General features: G+C 30.8%; 3 protein-coding genes across 4 annotated transcripts; all 3 read right to left on the reverse strand.

Annotated features, from left to right (window-relative positions):
- Positions 1-740: 740 nt before the first annotated feature.
- Positions 741-4,796, reverse strand: LOC124830161 (3',5'-bisphosphate nucleotidase AHL-like). The gene is made up of 3 exons (XM_047303800.2): positions 4,299-4,796; positions 1,817-2,504; positions 741-1,290 (listed from the first exon to the last, which is right to left on the reverse strand). Exons 1-3 carry the CDS (start codon positions 4,684-4,686, stop codon positions 987-989), a joined length of 1,380 nt encoding a protein of 459 aa, XP_047159756.2. The 5' UTR covers positions 4,687-4,796; the 3' UTR covers positions 741-986.
- An 11,773-nt stretch (positions 4,797-16,569) lies between these two features.
- On the reverse strand, positions 16,570-20,869 carry LOC124827214 (Transmembrane amino acid transporter family protein). Of its 2 annotated transcripts, none has more exons than XM_047300223.2 (5): positions 20,559-20,869; positions 19,224-19,615; positions 18,256-18,389; positions 17,457-18,016; positions 16,570-17,299 (listed from the first exon to the last, which is right to left on the reverse strand). In XM_047300223.2, exons 2-5 carry the CDS (start codon positions 19,595-19,597, stop codon positions 16,814-16,816), a joined length of 1,554 nt encoding a protein of 517 aa, XP_047156179.1. In that variant the 5' UTR covers positions 19,598-19,615; positions 20,559-20,869; the 3' UTR covers positions 16,570-16,813. The 2 variants fall into 2 exon arrangements, with proteins under 2 accessions (XP_047156179.1, XP_047156178.1); XM_047300222.2 differs by having other exon boundaries at positions 20,543-20,868.
- Positions 20,870-23,824: 2,955 nt separating this feature from the next.
- On the reverse strand, positions 23,825-25,302 carry LOC124827213 (syntaxin-125-like). The gene has a single exon (XM_047300221.2). It carries the CDS (start codon positions 24,871-24,873, stop codon positions 23,959-23,961), a length of 915 nt encoding a protein of 304 aa, XP_047156177.1. The 5' UTR covers positions 24,874-25,302; the 3' UTR covers positions 23,825-23,958.
- Between the last annotated feature and the right edge of the window lie 484 nt (positions 25,303-25,786).

Below are 25,786 nucleotides of genomic sequence, written 5' to 3' on the forward strand. Positions count from 1 at the left end.
TTATCTTTTACCATCTACAACTCAAAACCTTAATAATTTTTTAAGTTTCTCACACTGTATACTGTTCATGTCCAGTTAATGAGATTTTCAATTTTACAGTAAAATTTCTCATATAAAATGGGCTAAACACGATGCTTTTTACTGATGAAGTTTTAGACTCAAATTTTATGTAACTTATTAAAAGTCGATTTTAATAACACTAGCTTGAGCAATGTTATTTGTTTTAAGTCAGAAGTAAATTTTGGTAATTACATATCCAAAATCAAGTTTGATTCCAAGTAGATTCAAAAATCAATTTATTTAGAATCAATCCACGTAGATTCAAAACGAATTTTACAAACACAAATCCAAACACCCACGATATCAAATTGATATCAGAGCACTATTCACATTGATGAGATGTGAAGTCGTACTAGAACGTGTACCTGTGGAAAATAGAATGAAATTAACCGTAAAATGAATTCTATTTCTGGTTAATAAGTTACCATTCGGTGAATGCCTTTGATAGAAATGTCAAAGTGGCAGTTCCAAATATATGTATTCAAAATTAATCGAATCACCGAGCAGACCAGTTTAATGTGTTCATGTGCTCCTGCACTCTTGCTGGGGGACAAAGTGACATACAACCAAGATAAGTAAATCATCTCCTAAATTTATTTTCTGTTTGATATTTATAATGTCAAATAACATGGATGCTACCAGAAGTTAAATGATTGTATAGCATATAAGTCCATGAACCCTTCTCAAGAAGAATCACTTTCAGTACATGGCATTCGGGATGATGAAATATTATGACAATTTAGCGTTATTACAATGCCAAACAATAGAATTGTGAGCTAAGAAATTCGTAAGTTGTTAGCAATACATAAAAAATAACTGGTGAAGCATGGGGATATGTAAGATGTAATGTAGAACAGAAAAAGAAAAGATGGATCATTATTAACATTATTTTCAGTGTATACGTATATAGGTTAATTGAAGCAGCCTCAGAGGCCAGAAGAGCCCCAGCTAGCATCAACTGCATCAATGATCTTTGCATGTAGTGTGGCTCCAGAACAAGCAACTATGCCACGATCAAGGCCTTCTAAATATAAGCCTTTTGAGAAGTCTAGGGGAAGTCCTCCTGCATCTGTTACCATCCCACCAGCTTCCTGTATGATGATAACACCTGCAGCATGATCCCATATTTTCTCCTTGTAACCAGCCCTTGCAAATTTCATGAAAACCTCAGCATCCCCACGAGCTATTGCTGCATACTTTACCATGCTGTATACCCTCAACGGTTGTTTCCTGCACACATGACAGAAAAGTGATATCTTATAAGTTAGAACCATGGTAATAAATTTATGTTATCTCTGTGCCTTCTTCCTGAAGGTATTTTAAAATTTCCTTTTCATAGAGATACTTGTTAATGTAACTAGTTCTTTAAGTAAGGGATATGTAACCACTCATCACAATTTCTGCTTTCCATCAAAGTTAATAAAAGCCTACAATAACAGGTAGATTGGACCTTAGTCAAGAATCTTAAGTTTTAATATGCATCCAGTACTGATTTAACTAGGATACTTGAAAAATAACAAAAGAAGATAGCATAGTTCCATGTCAATATATCTCTATGCCGGGATAATAACAATAGTAATAAAAAACAGTTTTCTGATATTCAGTTTAGTATTTAGAAGTCCTTAGATAACAGTGGGGAACTTGGACTTGTCTCCCTTTATATACAAACTATCTTGTAACAATTCATTCTTTCTGTAAATCTATTATGGTATACCAAGAGAGTGTAAATAGGAGATGGAATGAAAAATAAATGCACCTGAGACCAATAGTGTGAGCCAGCCCTGCAGTAAAAGAATGGCTTGAATTGGCCTTCTCAACTGGTTCACAGAAGGTGGCAAGTGCAGGATTGTCAATGGGAGAGACAGAAACTTGTTTTGCATGGTTTGGCCACACAAACATCTTATTGACATGGATCAGCGGTTGCATCCAAGCCTTCCCACTACCCCTTTTAGCATATAGTACACAACCTTTGTTCCAAGTTTCAGCTGTTGGAGGAGTCAACTTGGATATAATCCTATGATAGCGGTGATGATAACTTAACCATTCCTTCCTCATTGGGTAGTTAGGACATCCAAGAACACCAAGCTTCACTTCTCCATCCTCTATGAGTGCTAGAGCTACAGCATATTGATCTCCACGTACAAAACCCAATGTGCCATCAACAGGATCCAGTACCCAAAATCTTCCGGTGGGACCCCCCGTTGAGCTACAGCGACCAATGATTTCAAGAACATCTGAAGTTGAAAGAGCACATTTTGGCTCCTGAACTCCAAATCGAGGTGCTTCAGCTAGACATTGGTTCACAGTTTCAACCACAGCTTCTAACAGTTCAGATGAATTAGCTTTGGACAGACTTTGAACATCTTCTTCAGCAACAATCGAGACATTTTGACTCCCTAAACATTCTGACAACATCCAGCTGACAATTGCTTGAACACTCCAATCTGTTTAAGGGTACAATTGAAACGTGATTGTTGGTACGAATGTATCAATCAAACTTGAAAAGCTATATTTACTAAAAAAACTCAACAAAAGAAGCTTCAACCATAGCTATACAAAAGTTACAGAGAAATATAATGAAAGACACACATGAATTGATATAGATCTTTACTTTTGCCAATGTGACTATGATTTGACATCGGATCTTTACAGAGAGAAAAAAAGAACATGTAATGTGATGACCTTTAATATGAAAATAATGAATTCGTGACTAATTAAATATATTTCCCATTTGGAAATGTGAAATGAACAAAGAGAAAGGTCTAGCCAGTAAATTGAAAACTTGTCTCAATTTTTCCAATAGAGAACAAATTATCAACACTTTAAAAAGTAACCAAACAAGGTGTTTATTGGAGCAAGACTTACAGCCTCTACATGCTGATTCAGTATATCCACATTTCAAAAATCTCCTTGACTTCTAAAGGGATTACAGAGGTCTATTCTGCTAAAAACTTCAAACTGTCCTATCCTCATCCTTTTTTGTATTCACTATTTTGTTCTAATACAATTTTGTTAACAAAAGGAAAAAGAGTATGTTTTAGATAGGATGAAGGGGAGAAGTAAGAAACATAAGGAAAACCAAATATCCCATGAATCTGAACTGATTCGACCAATATTGAGGAAAAATAATATATTGATATGTATCAGGTGTACAATACAGTTCAGTCAAAAAGTGGTTTACTTGTAGAACAAGATGAGGTTACAGAAATCACCATGTAAATATTGCAGAATATAAACCAAAATTGAATCATACGGCATTCGACCGGGAAATTACATCAAATATGGGAAAAATTGTGATCGTAAAAGATTATTGAACTAGGCATATATCTCCTGGAAAAGATAAATCCTATGGAAGTTCAACCAGCTGATAAAGCCAAGATATGAACTTGCACTTATGCCCTCTGTCTCCTTCTTATTGTAAACCACTTTCTGTAATAAAGAGTACTACTGAGGTTCTATCCAATCTTATACCCTTTTGTTAGCATTATTATATTTCATAGTTTGAAAGGCACCTTGTTTTCCCCAACCATACTGTTTCCCTACATTAGAAACGTGAATCTTTGAAAATCCATGAATCTTCCTAATTCAAATGTCACTTTCCACACCAATGACTTTGTCTTGACTTAAAATCAGTTTTGAAAATAAGTATTGATCTGGTTATGTTCTCGCTTATCAGACAACTGAGACAAGGTTTTTGCATTGCTCCCTTTTGGCGTTTAAGAACCAAAGAACAAGCCACTTGTCATAATTTGAATGGATTTGCACACAACTTGGCAAAGCCGCAATGTGAAGTCTCCTAGCTATTCAACAGACATAAGCTATATTTCAAACATATATATTGACTAAAGTTAGTATCTTACATTTACCTGCCCGCTAGTATGCTACTACTTTCTAAAACCACTAATATTTTAGTCTCTCTTTATTGTTTTTTTAATTCAAAACTATTGGTGATTTTCAATTTTCTATAATTAATATTTCACAGACAAAACCACACATTTACATCTTACATTTCTTAAATGCTTCTTAATTCGTATAATAACCTTGAAGTACCATAATTACCTCAAAGTTATTGCCAGATAGCATAGCATCCAATGCAGAAAACCAGGTGGCAAAATGAGTTAAACCAAATTTGCTTAGAAAACATCTTGATTTGGGAAAACAGGCATACTTAAAAACTAGCCCCAGCAACAGAAGCAAAAAGCTTTACCAAAATACTGATTTGAATAAACTGCATTCACCTGCTACTGTAACCGGAGAATTATCATCCTTGGACTGCACCTGACGATGATTGGTGACAGACCCAGTGTCGGAAATTATACTGTCCTGCACTCTCTGGCAGAGGGAACACGCCATCTGCACTGCTCTAACAGCCACCTCCAATTCCTTGGAATAATCCTCTGATAACTCAGGCAAAACATCCAACCTTTTCTGCTGCTCCTCCTCCATCACGGGAAATTTTGACACAAAACCAATGTGCTGCTTTGAGAGGTTGTTGGGCACTTTATAGTTGGAGCATGAAACTGGTTGCTTCACTGCATGCTTGGTCTTGGTCACTGTGAAGACATCATCGTACCCTTTCCCCATACGTGGGATTTTTGTACCAAAGCTTGAAAAATATGAAGACATATCTATCAAGTGTCCAACAATTTCTCTTATCAACGTGAAAAAATGAATTTTTTTTTATAATGTTGAAAGAGAGAGAAGCAAAAACAAAGTTGGATATTTATTGGTATTTGAAAGATAAATAATAGAAGCAGTGATGATAATGAATGAATGACCAACCCTATCAATGTCCAGATTTGACACTATTATGTTAGGGCTGCTTTTTGTTTTGATTTTTAGTATTTCGGGTATCAATTAAAGTGGTTTTAAATGCTCTTTTTTAATATTCGATACTGACTCCTTTGTTGTTTATTGGATAAAGAGGTAAAGATAGATTTGAGTTGAGGTCTTTATCGTCATAAAATTAATTAACTCCAACACAGCCAAAGAAAACAGCCTTCTCATCATATCAATAAATAAAATAAAACAGAATTGCATAGTGGCATTAGTGGCGGTTGGGAGATACATTTAGTGACAAAGATCCTTTATCATTCAACTAACCCTTAATAATGGAGTTTTCTAAAATGGCAAAACCTATTTGGTGATGTCATCCAATTATACTACACTTTTTCAAAATCTTCAACTTTATTTGAATAATGCTTTATACCTACGCACTTGTGAATATATCTTTTCTTCAACATGTGAAAACTCGACCAGAAAAATATTTCTTTTCAGCAACACAGACGTCAAAAACCAAATAATAAACTAAAACAAACTTATATGATTTAATACAAAAACCAAATATATAATCCAATAAATAATTAATTTAATTATGTTAGGTTGAATTTGATCCGATACTTAAAATACTTAAAGTATTTGGGTTGAGTTAGATCACTTTTAAATTCATATACCTATATAAATGTATGTAAATGATATTTTTCTTTTAAAGTTTAACATGATTTGAATATATTAATATAGAAAAATATACTTTATAATGGTTTTGAGGGAAGTAGAAGCAATGTTCCCATGCTTCGTGCTCATTACAATTGTTTCTCAATTGAAATTTGATCTAGTAGCCCAAGAGCTTCTTAAAGCTCTAACCCAATACAAAGAAAAATTAATATATAAATAAATGATTTTTTTTAATTTTATGTATTTTAAAATTAATTTAATATTTTCTTGTATTGATATATTTTATCACGGTAAATTCTACTATTTGGAATTATTGGCTAAGTACATTATTTATATTAATTTTGAAACTCCATTTCTATCATGAAAGCCCAAATAAACACGAATTTGATTTGTTTTACTCAGTTTTTTTCTTATGCTTTGAAGTCTCCTAACATAAAGAAGAAGCTTAATCATTTAATAACTTATTCAATTCCTTACCTTTTTTAAATAGAAACAATTAGATAAACATTTGTGGTGGCACATGGTCTTTCATATTCGTTAATGATAAAAAAAATTTAATCTTAAATTTATTTTTTAATATATATATATATATATATATATATATATATTATTGATGAAGAATAAAAAAAAATATTAATTTTTAAAAAGGTATAAGACAAAAGTTATCTGTGACACCCGGGCATTGACGAGGGCGGAAAATGATCGTCGGTGCAAGAGGCACGATGTGCAAGGGACACAGACAAGGAGCGGCTCCTGGCAGGCTTCTAGTGGAAGGAACACATGGATGAATCAAACATACACCGGAATGAGATCTAGAGACTGTGTAGGTATGGGACTATACAGTTGAAGTTTTCCCGGAAAGTATGCGAGTGAGGACAAAACACATTGAAAAGCCTCGTGGTGATGTGTGGGGGCAGTCAATAAATTTAACTTCTTTGCATATTTTTAAACATGATACTAATAATTCAATTGTTACATTATATAGGATTTTTTTTTTTTAAATGGGGATAATGTTAAATATAACTTCAAAACTATTTGTTTCTTAAGGAAAAACATATTTTAATACTAAAATATGTATTTTTATTATAACAGTGACAATTATTAAATATATAAATTTTGAATATATTAACTTGATCATTCCAAAACTTTTGATTAAGATATGCCATGGCATTAAATCAATATAAATTTAACACATTTGAATGTTTCAATATGATTTTAACCACTAATCTAAACATATATTTAATAATAAAATTTAAAATATTTAATCTCTAGTTTAAAATTCTTCACTCTCTTTTTGAAACTTTTTGAAAAAGGAACAAAAGGTGTAACAAATACATATTATTAGATTATAAAATTTTGAATATAAATATATTTTTAATTATATAATCTAAAATATATAATTTGGTATTTTGAATTATATGTTCAAGATAAAAATAATATTTTAAATTATACATTCTGAAATATAAAATAAAATTTATATTTTAGATTATACATTTCAAATTTTAAAATTTACATTTTAGATTACTCAATCTCGAATTCAATAATTTATAGATTTGCATATTGAAATTATATGTTGGAGTGTGTGAAAGGAAGAAAACACAAATAAGCCGCAACTGTAAGATTAGACCTCTCTCTGATTATGCTGCTAATGTTGAAAAATATATCATCATTTCAAGATTATAGTCATAGTGTCGCCTTGTTAGGTTAGAAAGACAATGATGTTAAGTTTTGTAATTTTTGGGGCAATATGATGTTAAAGTTCTTCTTCACATTTCTGAAATAAGCTATTATTTCATGACGTGGAGCATTTAGAAATTTCATGACGTGGAACATTTGGAAGCATGATCTCATCTATTTCTTTGCATGTAAAATGGATGCTAGTCGATTATGATGTATTTATATACAAGCGTGATGTATTTATATACACGTACGCTTACGAGTTGATGTATTATACAAATTTAGGAGATGGGACAATATGTCCCTAGATTTTCTGGAAATTCCATTGTTGATGTTGTTTCTATGTTGTGTTTTTAAAAGTACTATTAGACCCGTCAATTTAGTCCCTCTTACATGGTTTGGTCCTAATCCATGTAGATTGAGATCAGAAAAATCAACAGGGTCAAAAGGTCCCTCGTCGCACAGGGCCAAAATATCTTCAAAAGCTCTGTAGGCTAGGACCAATCCATAGCCATTTTTTTAGAAAAAATATTCATTTTGCATACAAAAAAAAATATAATTAACTCCTAATTTGTTATAAAAATAGTTACTATAGAAAATAAATTGAAATTTTTATAGAGGAGAGTTCTAGAATCAAGAAGCAAAAGCAAAATGACAATATTTATTGAGTTAGATTCTCTAAGTATATAATTAAATGATCATTTTATAAATTTGAAATTTAAATATTTAATTTTGCTTTTTTTTAGGTTATAAGTCATATATTAGTTTTCTATCTAAAATTATCCTAATTGAAATTTAAGAGAAGATTTTCTCTAATTGAAGCTCTTAATTTAAAAAAAAATAAGGCTTCTTTATTTTCTTAAAAAGCTATTGAAAAAGAAAATTAAATATAAATTATTTTCTTTTTCATTTTATACTCAACAAACCATGCTCATAACATAAATAATAAGTAAAAAGAAAAAACTCATAAACCTTGTGCAGGCTGTAGTTGTATTCGTCCATAGGATTCAATCTCGTGTACTACTCACTCAAAATGTTTACATTTTAAATGTCATAAACATAAACATATATTTATGTTATGTGTTCTAATTGAAAGTTAAAAATAAATTATTTAATGTGTTAGTTAAAGAATTGAAACACTATAACATTTGCAATTCTTTGGTACTTTAGGTCTATTTAAAATTTTCATTTTTTTATAAATTTTTAAGAAATTAACTTTCTTTTTATAATATATCTTATGGTGACTCTGAGAAAAGATTATCAGAGAAAAAACAAAATAAAATATAAGTTTAATTTACACATAAAATATTAATACTATTTTTGATCCAAAAATTTTAGATAATAAATTTTTGAATTATTTTTAATTTTAAATAATTAAAAACAGATTGAGTGATATTTTAGAAATTGAGAAAACAAAACAATGATTCTTTTTTTAAGAAATGTAAAAGCAGTGCAAATATTAAATCAATTTAATATGTTATTTTATTTTGATATTACTAATTATATATAATTTTCTAATAATTGGTGTCTGCAATATAAGACATAATTGTATTAAAATTGACAACAAAATAAAGCATTTTTATAATATTTTAGTAAAATAAATTTATAATACTATTTAGTTGTATAAAATTAAGTGTGTGGTTTACAATTATTTTTAATTATTTAAAAAAGTGGTTATTTTGAATATTAAATATTCTATTATACTATAATTAATTAGTTTTATTTAATAATTTGAAATAAGAAATCAATTACATGAATATAAAATTTAATACTTTTAATAATTACTAGGAGAATGTTGAAGTTTAATTTTAAAAAAAAATTTAGTAGATTAAACCCACTTTAACCCTGAACCTAACCTCCTTGAGAGGGGGCTTTGGGGTTGGGATTTCTTAAGATGAGACTTTTTCAAGATTAGGATTAGTCCCGGAGTCATGGGTCAAATTGACCGCTCTAAGTATTATATTGATTTTTATATTATTTGATATTTTATGAAATTAATTTTAATGTTATATTTTCTTTTGTAATTAATGGTTATTTGTTTTATTAATCAAATATAATATTTTTAGTTTTGTTTTTTCAGCGCTGAAGAGGCATGACTAGTCCACTAGTTCTTACAAAACCATCCATGCTCATCTATGGTCAGGAAATGGCTGGGCTTCCCGTTTGGGCCTTGACCACAAAAAGAGATCCAAAAGCTCATTTCGGTTTCGAACATTTATCATTTGCATCTCTATTTTCCTAATTACATCTGCTCCGTCCTCACACGTGGTACAATGAGTTTGTTTGAATATATTTTGATTGTTGAACCAAAATACAATATCTAAATGTTAAAACACTTTCATGCAATGGTGATAAATTTCCATATTACCATTACGTTATATTTTTAAGTTTATTGTTTTAGAAATTAACAAAAAAAAAAGAGTTGAACGAAATTTGGCCTAATTATCTCATATTTTGCTCAAAAGTTAAGTGTATAGGTAGAAGTTAGTCACTTGAGTAAAAACAAGCTCATTGTAAAAGTAAATAATTTAAACCATTTCACATTTCAAGTTTCAAGTGTAGTGACTTTGACGAACTTGAAGTCCATGTCTCACAACTCAAAACCTACTACAATAAGATTTTAGGGATGGATTTAGATGTATTAATTACTTATTACATATTGTTTGATACTAAAACACTTGTTAAATATTTAAGAAATCCATATTTAATAAATACTTTTAGTTTTTTTTTTCACAAAAGTATTATAAAATAAGATTAGAATCATGTTACAAAAATATTGAACGAATTTATAAATAATTAAAATTAAGTTATTTTTAATCTAATGCATATTACTACTTGGTCCATTTCATTTGCTCTATATATTCCTATTTCTACAATATCTATAACCACTAAAAAAATACAGTATTCGATAGACAAATTCAATTGATATAAATTAACCAATAATTTATATAAATACAACACTCTTCGTACATATTTTAAAAAATCAACAGAACCTTAATCCACTCTCTAACTAAAAAAATTATTCACTCATATTCCATCACAAGTATGCGTTCTTAAAAAATCATGACAGATAATCTCCAGTGTAATAATATAATAGTAAATTTAGTTAAATTATTTAATATTAATTACTTTAATTAGCATTATGATACCTAGGACTGTTCCTCCTACACATGCATATGCTGAACATGTCTGAATGCAATGTATCTGATATCAGAGAACGCATTATTGTGTGCAACTTCTCCACTCTTTTGGTTTGCTTGCTGCTTATAGAAATATATTATGTAGATTGTTGTACAATATGGATCGAGAACTGTGATTCTACCCTCTTTTTTGTTCATAAACACTTTAAAAAGAACGCCAATAATTTAGCCATTAACTGGGATAAGATTTAAAGATGGTGGGGAACGCGCAAGCTTGTGGACATAATTGCTCAACCATGTCATACAACAATAGTAATATATATATATATATATATATATATATATATATATATATATATATATATATATATATATATATATATATCATCTGTTTAAAGTGTTTTGGATATGCTTCAAACTTAAAACCCCACGAAACTTTGCCACCATCATTACCATTATATCACCTTCTCTACGTAATCAATGTCAGAAAAATTACTTCTAAATCAGTTTCCGAATTAGCAAGCATGGTTTATTAATAATATAAAATCAACTACACATCAATAATGAAGCGTGATTGCTAATAGTTTTAAAAGCGTTTATAAATAACATCATTATTGAAAACAAAAGCAGAAAGACTACTGATTTTGATTGTGTTTGTTTAGAAAGTGTAATAGATTATGAAATATACATATAATATAAATTAAAATTTAATAGCATTTTAACCTAATATGGCTAAATTCAACTTATTAAGACACTAAACTCTTATTTATAATTAGTTGAGCTGTTCTCGTATTTATGTTTTATAGACGATGTTCTCATTTGTTTCTGTGAAGCAGTGAGCGTGTGAAAAGACTTGATCATTGAAATTGAGATCTAATAATAATATAAATATTTACCTTTTCGTGTTCACACGCTTTGGCTTTACGGGCTATATTATTGTTTGCCACACTTTATGGTTCTGGGTGTCAAAAGAGAATCAACATAAAGAAACAAACGAGTGAATGGTGTACCTACCAGAAAGAAAAGAATGTGGGGTCTCTTTTAGCTGTGGCAAGAATTTGAGAAGAGGCTTTTCCAAAGTGCAATTATGAAAAACTGGGTTTGTATATGAATAGAAAAATGTGAAAAGGAATGAATTTCAGAGGAAGAAAAGAAAGACTGAGAAAGTCATGTTCACATAGTTATACTATTATTATAGCCAACGTCCTCGAATGAAAGACTATAACTATCACCGTCCTTGGTAGCATTTTCCCAGTAATCTCAGACAGAATCAGAGATATGGGCATTGGGTGGCCAACTCTACTACAAAAACCAAATTTTTATAACTATTTTTGTGACATTAAGCTAAATTGTACACTCAAATCCTAAAAAGGATGTCAGAACAAAATTTGAAAATGTCTTATATAAATGTCTGATTAGCCAAAAGGTGGTAAAAGGAGCAATTTTTGAAGATATTTCCTTCATGTGTGCAACGTGTTTTACTTGAAAATATTTGTTGACTGGTTGTATCAATTACTGTGTTCTGTATCTGTGTGGCCTCGAAAGTCTAAGTTCTTGAGAACTTTTGTATGGAGTGCGTCTACCCAATTCAACTTGGTTGTGATTCCCATTAACATGAGAAGGACCCTTTTTTTGAAATCATAGGATTGGTTTTTATCAGATTTGAATGGTCTCATATAATTTAAAAGTTAAAATTTAAGATAGCTTAAATGTTTATTATTTTTTCTAATTTTTAAAATATTTTTTAAGTTTATGTTTCAAAATAAATAATATTTTAAATGTATAATAATTAAATATTTTTGAAATATATAATTATTGATCTTAATAATATTATCTAACGAAGTTATAATCAAAAGAAGTATAATTCAGACACTTTTCTTAACAACCCCCTCTTTCCAACATGGAATATGCCTATGTTCATAGTAGAATTTAGACCACAACATTTCGTTCATAGTAGAATTTAGACCACAACATTTCGTTCAATAGATCTCCTTTTTGTAAATATGGCTGGTTAAACACACCTTTTTGCACATGGTTTTACTGTCTTATCTTATCAGTTGCCATATGGATATATATATTTTTCTCTTTTAAAATTGATTAGATTTAGCTATAGCCTTCATTTTAGTTTATCTCTCTACTTTTATATATTTTTATTTTGTTTTTGGATTTTAATTTTTAATTTTAATATTTACATAATTAATGAAGTTACATGCTAAAATTACATATATGATTTATTTTATATATATACATATAATATATGCATGAATGATTTTATTAATTTTTTTATATTTGCTACATAATTTGGTTAGTTAGTTTTTTAGTGGATTCTTCTTTTTAATTATTTTTTTGTATTAAGTACTTAAATTTGAGATTTTATTTAAGGAAATTAAAATTAATATTATTTAAATAAATCAATATCTGATATTTATACTACCTTCACTTTTAAAATAATCAAACTTTAACTTATTGTAATTCAAATTCAAAATTTTGACTTCTCCAAAACTCGAATTCTGATTTTTCTTCTCATAGTTATACTGATCACTTCTTAAACATTTCTTATTTGTATATTATTACTTTCATCTTATTATATTGTATTTATCTAATTATTAAATAAAAGAGTTAATATATTTTGTTAATAGAGAGATTTATTATTAATAAAGTTCTTATACAAAAATTTATACATAATTTTTACTATAAATAAGTCAATTAAAGACCATATCAATTTATTGTATATAAACATAAAAATGTGCAAACTTTATAAGTGCAAACTTCATTTTAGGGTTAAATATGTTTTTAGTCCCTAAACTATTGGCCGTTTCTGGTTTTCGTCCCTCTTTCAAAGTAAGGTACAATTTGGTCCTCATTTTTTTCGAAAACGTTCGTTTTAGTCCTCGAAAACTAACACTGTTTAAAAAGTTGGTCCTCATTTAGCAACAAAATGAGGACTAAAACCAAAGTTCCGAGGACTAAAACGAACGTTTCGAAAAGAATGAGGACTAAATTGTACCTTACTTTGAAAGAGGGACGAAAACCAAAAACGATCAATAGTTTAGGGACTAAAAACATATTTAACCCTTCATTTTATAAATAAGTACAAACTTTATTTTATGAATAAATTTTAAAACATGGAATCAATCTTATAACATGTCTCTTTTTAATGGAATGTGGTGAAGTCTCGTACCAATTAAATATATAATAAATTTATAATACATGTAAATCTTATTTTATAAATTCATTTTGTAAAATTGAATTAAATTTATTTATTTTTTATATGTTATATTAACATAAATATTAACATTTTATTATAAATTCTTTATATATATCACTTAAGTTTTTTTTTTAATACAAAACTTTTAATTCACTTAAATTTCCAACAGATTTCTTTAAATTAAACTTAAACATTTTATTTAACATCACATCATTTAGATCGCATAAAGATAGATACTTAACTCAAATATCAGGTTTATAACACAAACTCAAATCATATTATTAGATTCACTGAATTCACATAAAGTTTAAACAATGCCGAAATTAATAAAATGAATGTGAAGAAAATTGAAGAAGACATATCCGAGAAAGACAATCAAAGTAAGATAAAAAAAAACACTAATTAAAGTTATACATAATTTGAAATTTACGAGAATTAAAAATTTTATTTTTTCAAAAGATGAAAAATATTCCTAAAATGACAGATGCAGTGATCCATATAATCGTTATATTATGAAACAAACAGTCCAAAAGGGTGAAGTAAACTCATCCAATCAGTCACGTTGGCATGTTAGGTTTTCCTTTTCCAACTAGAAAATTCTTGAATTTGGAGTTCGCATTATGAGAATATATTTAATCGAAGTCATGCGTGGCAGTACAGTGATGACCATAGAAAGTCATGGATGGTCAAAAAGAGTCCAAAAAACCAGTGGCAAGACCTTTTAATTATAACCCCAAAAGCAGGGCACTTCTGTAACACGGACTCTATATAATACGCAAAGGTGGTAGAAGGTCAGGAAGCAGAACACAGAAGAACAGAGAGAAAAACATCACAAAACACAAGAACAGAGAAGAACAGAGAGAACAGAGAGATTGAAATGGCAAGTGGCATGATGATGAAGGATGCAAAAAGCTTCCCAAGGAGGTTCTCCGGGCGTCCTATTCCCAAAAGGGGACAAGTTAAGGTTGCAATTGTTCTGGGTTTGGCCAATTCCGTTTCTGCTATCTTCTCCCGCACTGCATCCTGCGTTGCACCTCCTCACTTCACCCACTGAACCATCTCAACTAAATTTTGTGCCTTTTCTCTGTACAGTTTTTCTTTTTCTTTTTCTCTTTTGCTGCTAGTTGCTACTTAATGACTATGTCTGCTTCTTCTTTTTCTTCTCTTCTCTTTCACCTCAATTTGCATAACTTCTTCATCCATCAAGTGAAACGTTTTGTGATCGGAATTTTATTTCACTTAATCTGAATGGTTTGAGCAACGTTCCAACACTGTGCAGTTAATAAAATTAAGAAATTAACTAACGACGTTGAGAAGGAATGATCCTTTGTATTTTGCTTCTGCAGTTCCAGAAATATCTGTCATATGATCATTTGAAGGTTAGCTGACTTAAAATTTTCTCAGAAGAAGAAATTTACCGGTTAAAAATTAAATTTTTAATTGCTTAAAAGAATGAAGAATTAAAATGTAATATGTTAATGCTAAAATATTATAAAAGAAAGTGTGATTTCTACCATGAAAGATGAGAGGGAGAGTTATAGAATGGTGTTTTGCAGCTGCAGCGTTGGCAAGGTAGCCATTGTTCACAGACAAAACTGCAGCTGCCCGCGTTATTTTATCCCACCCATGAAATTGAATACTAATTTAATGCTTAAAAGTTATTATTATTATTATTTTTAATTCTTGGTGTGAAATATTTAATTATTTGCTCATTTTGATATTTTTATAACAATTAAATTAAGTTACTGGTCCGATAACAAAATTAATTTATTAGTAAAAAAAAATATGATGTTTACGATTATTTAATTACCTTTTAAAGATTAAATTAAATCATATTATATTTGTTTTTCAATATTACCACATCAGTTATGCTGTGGTGCTAATGGCTCCTCTTTATGTACGTTTTATTTTGGGTCTTGCTCAATTTCTTTAATGAAAGTATAATGGCAAAAGTGAAAAGTTGTTTCTTTAATCTAATTATTAGTTCTTGACTTATTTAATATTTAATTTTAAAAATATTCATTTAGTTAGGTCCATTGCCAGCAACGAATTAGTATGTCGAATAGATAATTACATAAAATTTAAAAATATTTTTTTTTAATTCTTTTAGTATATAAAAATAAGACTTCATAAAAATATAAAAGAATGTAATGGTTTAACTAATTAAGAATATAATAGAAGTTCCAAGGAGATGCTTTGATAAAATTTGATATTAATACGTTATGAATGAATCTGTATAAAGATTTAATATTATTTTTAATTCAAAACCTTAAAAAAAAATTATAGATTCTTTTTAGAAATATTATATATAAATAATTATTTATTTATTTTTTATTTGATTGATTAATATATTTATTATCATATATAACATTTTTTCTATGGATCATAGATTTTAATTTAATATGTTATTTTATTTTCTCTCTCTCTTTATACTAAACTCCAACACTTACGAACTATATCTGAAATCAATAATAATTCTCTAATTCACATATGTTTCTATATGTAGAAATATACATCGTATCATTAAATCTTCAATAAAATGTTGTTAATACCTTATTTTCAAACTCTTATCGAAGAAGTTTATCCATAATTAACACTATGGCTAAAACAAATGTTAATTACATTTGAACTTTGAAGTACAAATAACTAACTAATAATATGCATAGGTATTTCATCCATATTTTAGGTTAGTCATTCAAATGTCTATTCTTAATGCCGAAATTTTATCGTTTGATTTTAGATATGAGTATTTAGTTTCTATATTTGGATCCAGATTAAATTACATAATGAATTTGATTATTAAAAAAATATTTAACTCATTAATTATTATAAATCATCGTGTTTAAAACTAAGTCTTTTTTATTAAACATTCAAGTGATTGATGTTTGGTGAAAAAACTCAAATAAAACAAGAACTTGGAAAAGAAGGGAGACAAATATCTACTGATAAATTAACTTTTTTGAAGCTACGCGTGTTACGAGAACGTTCAACTTGAAAGGGGTTGTTCTGGAAGTCTGTACAAAAATCGAATAAGAGCAAACCATTAAATATTTCTCAATATAAATAAGCTATGACAGAAACACATCAAGAGGGAGATATGAAATATTCTATAAACTTGCGCATACAAGGATCATTCACTTGGTTAATAGCTTTCCACTTACCACTATTTTTCACAAATACAACCAAAATCTTCCACAGTGTACTGAATATTAGACTATCGGGAAACGACTGAAGAACAGCATTTATGTAATTTGCTTGACTTATGAGTGAAAAATCAACTGGGTTTAAAGAATTTTAGTTTGAGTCCATCATTCACCATGCTCCAAATACCTCCAATGGAAAACGCCAAGCTAAAACAAACCCCCAGCCAGCCCAGAATCCAGTTGAAGTACCAATTGAAGCTATATTTTGGAGGCTGTTTGATGAGAACCCACATGAAGCAAGGATATGCAAAAGTGACTGGGAGAGTGAGTCCTCCTAACAAACCAGCAAGACTTGAGAGGAAGGGAAGCGCCACTCCTATGAAGAAGGAGACAAATCCAAAGAACACTCTAAAACCTGATCTCACCCATATGGAGCAGGGACGGTTTGTCCTACTCGTGTAACCAGCTTCAAAACTATCAAAAGCAGGCATTGAGTATATCTGGAAACTGCTCAAGCAGTTAAACACAACAAGAAGGAAAGTCAAGGCAAGGATTCCTCTTGAGATGTCATGACTGTGAAATGCATACAAAGCAGTCAGAATCCCTCCAGGAGGCATCTGCAATAAAATAATGGAATCAATCAACATCATTCACCAAATCCTATTACATATCTTTGTGAAAAATAGTTTTGCAGAGACGTTTCATATTAACTTAATTAATACCAAAACCAGTCATATTCTTTACCACTATGATTCTAGTTTTCATTTTACTTACTTGGTTTCCATAGGCCCAAAAGCCACCAATAGCAATTGGGAAGAGGCACATTGCAATGAAGAAATAAGCAACCTTGGCTCCTTTCCACATTGGCACACGAGCCGGGTGCTTAAAAGTTGAAGGCATTGTGGACTGAATTTCTAGGGCCAAATTGTGGCCTCTGAAAGAAAAGGCTATAATTCCAAGTGCATTCATGGCTAGAAATACAGAAGCAGAAGGTTGTGACAATGATAGGGGTTCGTAGGAGATTGAAGGAGGCCTTTGTTGGCTTACAGAGAGGATCCAGACCATGGTGGAGTAAGTTATAGCTGTGACTGCCCCTATGAGTGAAAGTCCTGCAATTGAATTCAGGTTTGGAAGCTGAGACAGGACAATTGATAGAGAAGTGAAAACCAAGTACCACTCCACTGTGGTTAAAGGATTTGAGGTACAAGTTGGTCCGCAAACTATTTGGAAGAACAGTTTCATCGTCTCCCCTCCGATAAGAATCAAAGCTGTTGCAGTTCCTGCTGACAAATAAACTGTCGGGAACAGAGCAAGCCAGACTCCTAGTCTTTCCCCTGCAAAACAACGTACATACTAAACAATACAGTATATACATAGGAATAGAATCTTATATCCTTTTCAAATTATGCATCTAAATTTTGAATCTAGTTGAAGTAACAAGTTCAACGAGGCAAAAGAAAACGCAGGATTAACTACGTTACGAAGCAGTTCTACATTGTTAATTAGGTAGCTTCTTTTAACTGTGTTACAGCAACTGCCTAGAAAAAAGTAATCAAAGGCAAAGCAAACTTACCAAATGCTGCTTGTGCTAGCTCCACATATCTGTTGTATCTTTTACCTGGAACTGCTTCGTGAAGCTGAACCAAAATCCACAACGTGTAAAGTTGCCAACAATAGGCTATGGTTAAGGAAAGAATTCCCCAACTCCTGCAAAATATTTGGATAAAGCATATTCAAGAAGGCTGAAATATTACCACACGCTATTATTCTGTACAAACATTCTAATAAATTCAATTGGACAAAATCCGTATTATATACTATTAGTATTAGATGTCTATAAATGGAAACATGGTCAAAGGACAGGGAAAGTGTTTTCAGAACAGTAATAGTAAATGGAAATTATTATAAAAAGATACATTCACGAATCAATTGACCAGCATCAGGGACCCCTCTATCACCAAAAGATAGACAATGTGGACAAAATTAGAACTGTTCCCTATACAAGGGTGATTTAATTGAACTTTGGGAAAAGCAAAAATAAAGGGCCAAATGGGCAAGCATCATGATTCCGGCCCACCCTCTTTGAAATTCTTTCTATTCCACCAATGAAATCTATGATGAACTTTGATATTTGCAAAAGGCATGCCCCACAACAATTCAAAATGATCTTACTTTCATATCTAGATAGGACCATGACAAAGAGACAAAATTTTCTTTTTTCTAGAAAATGAAAGTAAAGATTCTCCCTAGAAATAAAGGGGAAAGAAAACAAAAGAGAATTCGCATGCACAAGCATAGGATATTCCTTCATATTGGAAATAAATAAACATAAATTTTAGTTGCAAAGGCGTGTTGTCATCTTACAAAACAGCATCAAACTAATTTGACTAAAATTAAACGCTCTATAAGCCAGTCAAAGTTGTTTGAAATATACATGATGTATCACAACAGAAATGTTGATAAGTCACTGCAGTTGAACAGATGCAGAATATAATGCAACGGGGTGAACAGCTAAAAAGAGATAGATAGATAGATAGATACCAGCCAAGATAAGCAAAAGCAACGGGCAAAACGAGGGCCTGGAATCCAACACCAGCGTTGAGGTTGTGGAATGCTGCATAGTGAGCATTTCCATTGCGAGACTCTGTGATTGGAAGCCAAGCATCTTGAGGGTTGAGCTTGGTAAGGTGTCCCACCTCCTCCAAGTAACCCTTCATGTTTACCAGCACTCTCTTCATTGGTGTACCTATTGGACTCAGAAACCTTGGTGATATGAACGAGGTTGGGGTCCATGATTTTCCTTCCTTTGAAGCCGCTCTTGGTGACCTCTGCCCCGACGGTGTCAGTATCTCCGGCGTTGACACCCTCGGTGTCGCCGGTATAGATATCAGTTCTGTTTCTGGTCTCTCCTCCATAACGTGCGAGTGTGCTTGCTTTGGTCATATATACATATAACATAATTTGCCTTCTATTAGAATAAATGGAAAGAAAACATCTTGATGGTAATTGGGACATTGTCATGATGCGGCAATACTTGCTATCATGATAATAATGCGCATGCTCTTTCTTAGTTGTCAAAACTTTTATACAATCTTGTTGGACAAAACTCGAAAAAGTAATATACTTTATTGACCAAAATGTTACAGACAACAAACTAATCAAGGTTACTAGGTTAATCCACAGTAACCAAAAGCTTTCAGAATCGCTAACAATAGCTTCCCGACATTAATCAAAGGAGGACCTCAATTTGTCATGAAACAGAACAATATATTGATACCAAAATTGCTTACAGGGCTTCTTGAATCAGAAGACAATGAAGCTAAGCTTATGCAGTTATGCCCTGCTGTTCGTAGTTTTGGGTAAAAAGTCATATCCAGACACACTCAAGTCAGAAATTAAACCTCCTTTGACTGGGATAACAGTGTGAAAGAATCTAAACTCACTTTGGATTTGTGCATTTGAGAGGTAGAGATAAGAGGAAACATCTTTATGGTCAGTAAGTTAGTTCGATTTTTGGATGGAAATTAATCATTAACAAAACTTCCATAGGAATAACATTCCACTAAATGATGGTAATAAGGATGAGTTTTGTCAATCTCACAGTCCTCCAGATCTTGTGTATCACTTGGATTTTCTTTTTTCTTGTACTCACAAGGGCAAACAGGGAAATAAAAACAATAACCGTTTTCTTGTTTTTTTTTTTTGAAGCAAATCATAGTCTCTTCACATGACCCCAAAATCAGAAAGAAACATAATCCCGTGATACTAATATAATGAGAAACGAATGCCAGACAAAAAAAAAAGACTAGCCTGAACCAAGAACAAATGAAACATGCAATACCGTGAAAGTAAATAAATACCTTAATATAGACCCACCAAAATAATAAGGTAGTAATGAAAGTGATGGAACTTGGATGACAAGAAGAAGAAGCTACGATACGACTGAGAGTCCAAAGTTCAAAGAAAGCATGAGAATATACGAGGAAGACGGTGTTCTTGATGAACAACTCAGTGAATGAGTTGCTCTTCCTTCTCTCCCTCAACTAATCTTCTATAATGACCTTGAAAAAACTTACTTTGGAACTAGTGATAGATGGTGTATCCCATTGTCTGTCTCGAAGTGCGGCTATTTAAAATAAAGAGAGAGAAAAATGACGTTGGTACGAGAAACCATAATGGTTAATGACTTTCTTTACTTTGTTTGAGGAAAAGGGAGAAAAAAAGAGAATGGTCCTTAGTTTATGTCTCTCACTCTCACTTTTATTGCGTTGTTTGAGAGCGTTGCAGAGACAGGCACAGTGGCTGTTGTGTTGGTAGGGACACAAAATAGCCGAAAGTAAAAGAATGCAGTGCATGGCAAACCAGCCTGGCCGTCGATCGCTCACATCGTGTGCCACGTGGATCAGTTGACGGCTCCGATTGGTTCAGGCCTGAGTTGACTTATGGGCCCACTGAATCAATGTCAAACTGAGGTGAAGTGAAGGCAGGAATGCTAGGTAGCTAACAGTGTTACTCTATAAGAATGGGATTCAATCATTCATGCTTTCAATTAATCTATGTATTGTGTTATTGTTGTGACTAATAAAAAAAAAAATCGAAAACAGATTAAAAATAGTGAAATTATTTTAATTTTTCAATTCTTTCTTTTCTAAACAGTTTATGTTGGTGGGATCTCCATTTGAAAATCAATAATAAACTAAATTATTTATTACACATTTAAAACTAATTAAATAAAATTAAAATTACAATAATTGGTTTTACAAAGTGTTTCATTACCTAATATTTTCATAAAAAATGTTTAAAACGAAATACTCAACAACTTTATAATAAAAATTATGAAGACCAATTAAGTTGAACGATAAAATATCAATTAATTTAATTCATTTTTTTTGTTTAATTTAAATAAACATATAATCATTTTTCTGTTTCCCATTAAAAAAGATTAAAAACAGAGCAGGAACAAAGAGAGAAAGCTTGGAACAGTGAAAGTAACATAGTAAAAGCATGGGAAGACGGAGAATATTTGTCAGAAATTAGCCAATACCAGTTCTCCACGTGTCACCCCTGTTGGGCCTGTGTGATTCATGTTCACCGCTTCACCTTAACCCACATGATTTTGTTGCCATCATTTTGTACCACCAAACATTAAGCATGACACTAATGCCATCATGCTGTTTTATGTTTCCTCAACCATATCATATTATCTACAAAAATATCAATAAATTTATTAAAAATAAAGCACTTAACAAGATGTTTTCAATTTTTTTTTTATGTAAATAGGTTCATCAAAAGCTCACTTATTTCATATTAATTATAAAAGTTAATGTGTATGTATCAAATATTATGTCTGCAAGCACTTGATTTTAGGTCTGTTCACTTCAGCGGATGGAACTGTAGACGAAGATTGGAGCAGACGGATTTGTGATTATTTGCGTGTTCACTTTGATGATTTTGGAAGAGATGATTTGAGAGATTTACGATTTTTCTCATCTATGCTAATGAGATAAGATTTAAGGGTAATATAGTGAAAAATCATTTATACCTAAAAGAAAATGCATTGACAATTGATAGATAGCGTGAAAATTCAATCAATCAAAAAGGTTCTGAAATCTATTATAAGAAAATAGGTAATGCATTCCAAGTGATAATAGCATATAAATAACCATAAATATTAAAATAAAATAATAGTAATAAAATTATATACTTTATTACCTTCATAGTATGAATCATTTCATTCATATTGAAATAAAATAATAATAATAATAATAATAATAATAGAATTTTTAATTTTTTTTTTCTTTTTATAATAAATTTTACAATTATATAATATTAATAATTATCATTTTATATTATTTTTACTGTTAAGGATATTTTGGTAATTTTCAATTTCTATTATTAAACCATTTTTTTTATCAGTCATTTCAGTCAAATTCTACATTAATTCTTACAAACTTTACTTTCAAATTCACTCTCACTCACCTCCAAATTCACTCAAATAAACAACAAAAAAATTTACCCTCAAATCCATCCAGTCACTTTCCCCATATCATCTCCTAAAGTAAACACACTCTTAATGAAATTTACCAAGCTTCGAACTTGTTTCAATTTTTACCGGTTACTATCTTTGGGCCGGGTTTCAACCTACACGAATCCAGGCCCAACTCATAAAAAACCCAATCTTGACAATGCATTTAAGCTTCCATACTTATTTTTTTGTCTCCGACATTCTCTTTACTTAGTCAAAAGTCCATATTGGACCTTTCGTTGAACTTTCTGAATAAACTTATATTCTCTCTGTAGCATAGGAACAATATAAAAAATTCAATTGAGAATTTAAATTCGACTCATAATTCCTCTTTGTATTCTCAGTGAAAAAAAGCTTAAGTTTTATATGGATAAAAAACATTCTAAATTATTTGATTCTGGAATTTGTTGTATATAATGTAATTTGAAATCTAAATATGTTATGCATTAAATAATTTAAAAAATAAATAAATTAATTTAAAATATATTTTGAATCTGAAAAGATATTTTAAATTACATAATTCGATAATATATTCTGGATTAAGAATACACAATTTGAAAGTTATTTTACACAATTAAGAATATATTATTCCAAATTTAAAAAGTATATTTTAAGTTATACGATTTAAAACATACTTATAAATATTTTACTTGTAAATAACATGAACTGAAATATGCTCAGATTATTCAAGTGAGGAGAGTAGATGAAAAATTGAAATTTCTTCATATTCAGTAATCACATCTTATAGAATCAACCTTGACAGATATGAAATTCAATTTTTTTAATTATAATTTATTCCATATATTATGTGCAAAATAAAATTACATTTTTAAAGTTTTTTAATTAATCTAATTTAAAATTTTACGAAATTTTTGATCAAATTCCACCAACTACTAATTACATGTTTTTTATCAACATTTATATTACATAACATGATCAAATGTTAAGTATAACATATGTTTTTTCCTTGTTGATGAGTACAAATGCAATCAGTACATATGTTTTTGTGTGAATGATCATCAAAATGAAACTCAAAGTGAGAAAGTCCTTTTTGTAGCTGGGTGGAGGTATCAAAAGTGCTATAATAATAGAGGGTCTGAGAAAGGAGACAAAATTGGAATCATTCAAAAAATGAGTGAACTTTCTAGTACATTGTTGTGATTATCCTGCTATTACAACTCTATGGGAATCTAAAATAGCCAGAATAATGCAAAATCGAAGGTTTGGTTGGTAAAACTGAGACGATAATGTTCAATATAACAAGTGAGGCAAAAGTGATGTCAAGAGAGGAAACAAGAGCACAATGACAAGAACAATGCCAAGAAGAATGGCGTAACAAGTCCATTCTCTGGAGCTCTTTTGATACTCTCTGGCTTCATGAAGTTGTTCTGTGCCTCTTCTCACAAAAGAACTTGCATGTGCGACATGACTCTCAATGTTGTTTAGTTGCTGACCTTGAGACTCTACAAGAGCTGCCATGTCCAAAAACACCTGATGCAACTCCATCAAGTTCTTCTCTATCTCCTTAACAGAATCATGTCTCTCTTGAATCTCTGATATGGTGTCCATTATCTGACCTCTACCCTGTTCTTGAATTGCCCTTTGAAGAAAACTTTCACTTTCACCGCTTGATATCAAGTTCTCAATGGTATCTTCATCGGCCTTCTCTCCTGTTATGGTGAAGTACCTACGTTCCACGGTTTCCTTGTACTCGTTTTGCATTCTTGCTCTCAGTCCTTGAAAATCGTCCATCATGTCCTTCAGTTTCTTCCCTAAGCCACTGACCACTGAGGTTCTTGTTCGATCTGTTGAGGAACCCGGACCACATCCTGGGAGGTTTCTATTGGCTGCATTTGAACGTTCCAAAGCTTCAAGCTTGCCCTTTATCATTTTGACGCGTTTGAGAACCTGTTGAACATCTTGATCCATTTTTGCTCGAAGATCTTTCATGGTTTTAGCGTTATGAACGATCTTGCTCTCTTCATTGGACTCTTGCAATTTTCTATACAACTTCTCCACTGATCTCATGTCTTCCTTCACATTCTCCACCTCATCAAAGAACTTATCCAGGTTCACATTTTCCTTTCCAGCCTCCACGTCATACATTTGAGACTCATTGTTCATGTCACTGTATTTTTTAAAGGAGCTTGAAAATAGGTCATTCATTTTGAAGAACAACAATGACTACCAACAACTCTTGTTTTCTATTTATTTATTTTTTTATTTTCTTTTTGTTAATTGATTTCTAATGTTGTTGGAAAATCAAGTAACAAAAAGATCTAACACGGTGATTGGTGTTTGTTCCCTTTTCTTTGTCCCTTTGAGAATCCTCCTATGGATTATGATCAGTTTTACGAACAGGGAGGAAACCGAAGGTGACAAAGGACAAAGGGAACCGATTGTCCTCAGCAAAAGTGTTTGGAACACAAGGTCCTTTTTTCTACTCGGGATGAAGGTATTAGGGGTGCATGGTTAATGTGAAACCAGGACCAACCAAATTAACCTGATGCTAATCATAGAAAGGAAATATACCAAAGGTTAATTACACTTGTATATTAACAAGTGGCAATGCGGTTTTTTCTGATAATATTTTATTTTCTCCCTTCAACTCACCCATTTTGGTATTTTGTTTTGTGGACTATTTTTTAGTTCAAATTTAAATTTTTCTCTAAACTTGAAAATAGTAAACAATATATAAGACGTAGAGAACTAGCACTGTTAGACTTTGCAACAACAACATCATATTTCTCTGTCAAAGGGGGACTTGCATCAATATTTTTCTTTTTACATAAAATATTACTTTAATCTGACGTTAAAGAACTGAGAGAACTATTTAAATTGTTGTCTAAGCATATTCAACTTCTTCCTCGATGGCATCGCCAAGCCAATGATGTAAATAATTATAACATCTAATTCATAATAATTGTATGTTGATCATCTACTATTAGAAAAAAATAATTATAAATCAAACAGATCGTCTGGAGAAGACTTTTTAACTGCAGACTAATCATATTCAGACATTGTAGTCTAAAATTTAATCATATTCAGACAATGTTAGCTTCATAGTTAAGAACTACAA

The sequence above is a fragment of the Vigna umbellata genome, chromosome 5, assembly GCF_029865625.1.
Source record: "Vigna umbellata cultivar VRB3 chromosome 5, Vumbellata_1.0, whole genome shotgun sequence".
Classification (NCBI taxonomy): Eukaryota; Viridiplantae; Streptophyta; class Magnoliopsida; order Fabales; family Fabaceae; genus Vigna; species Vigna umbellata.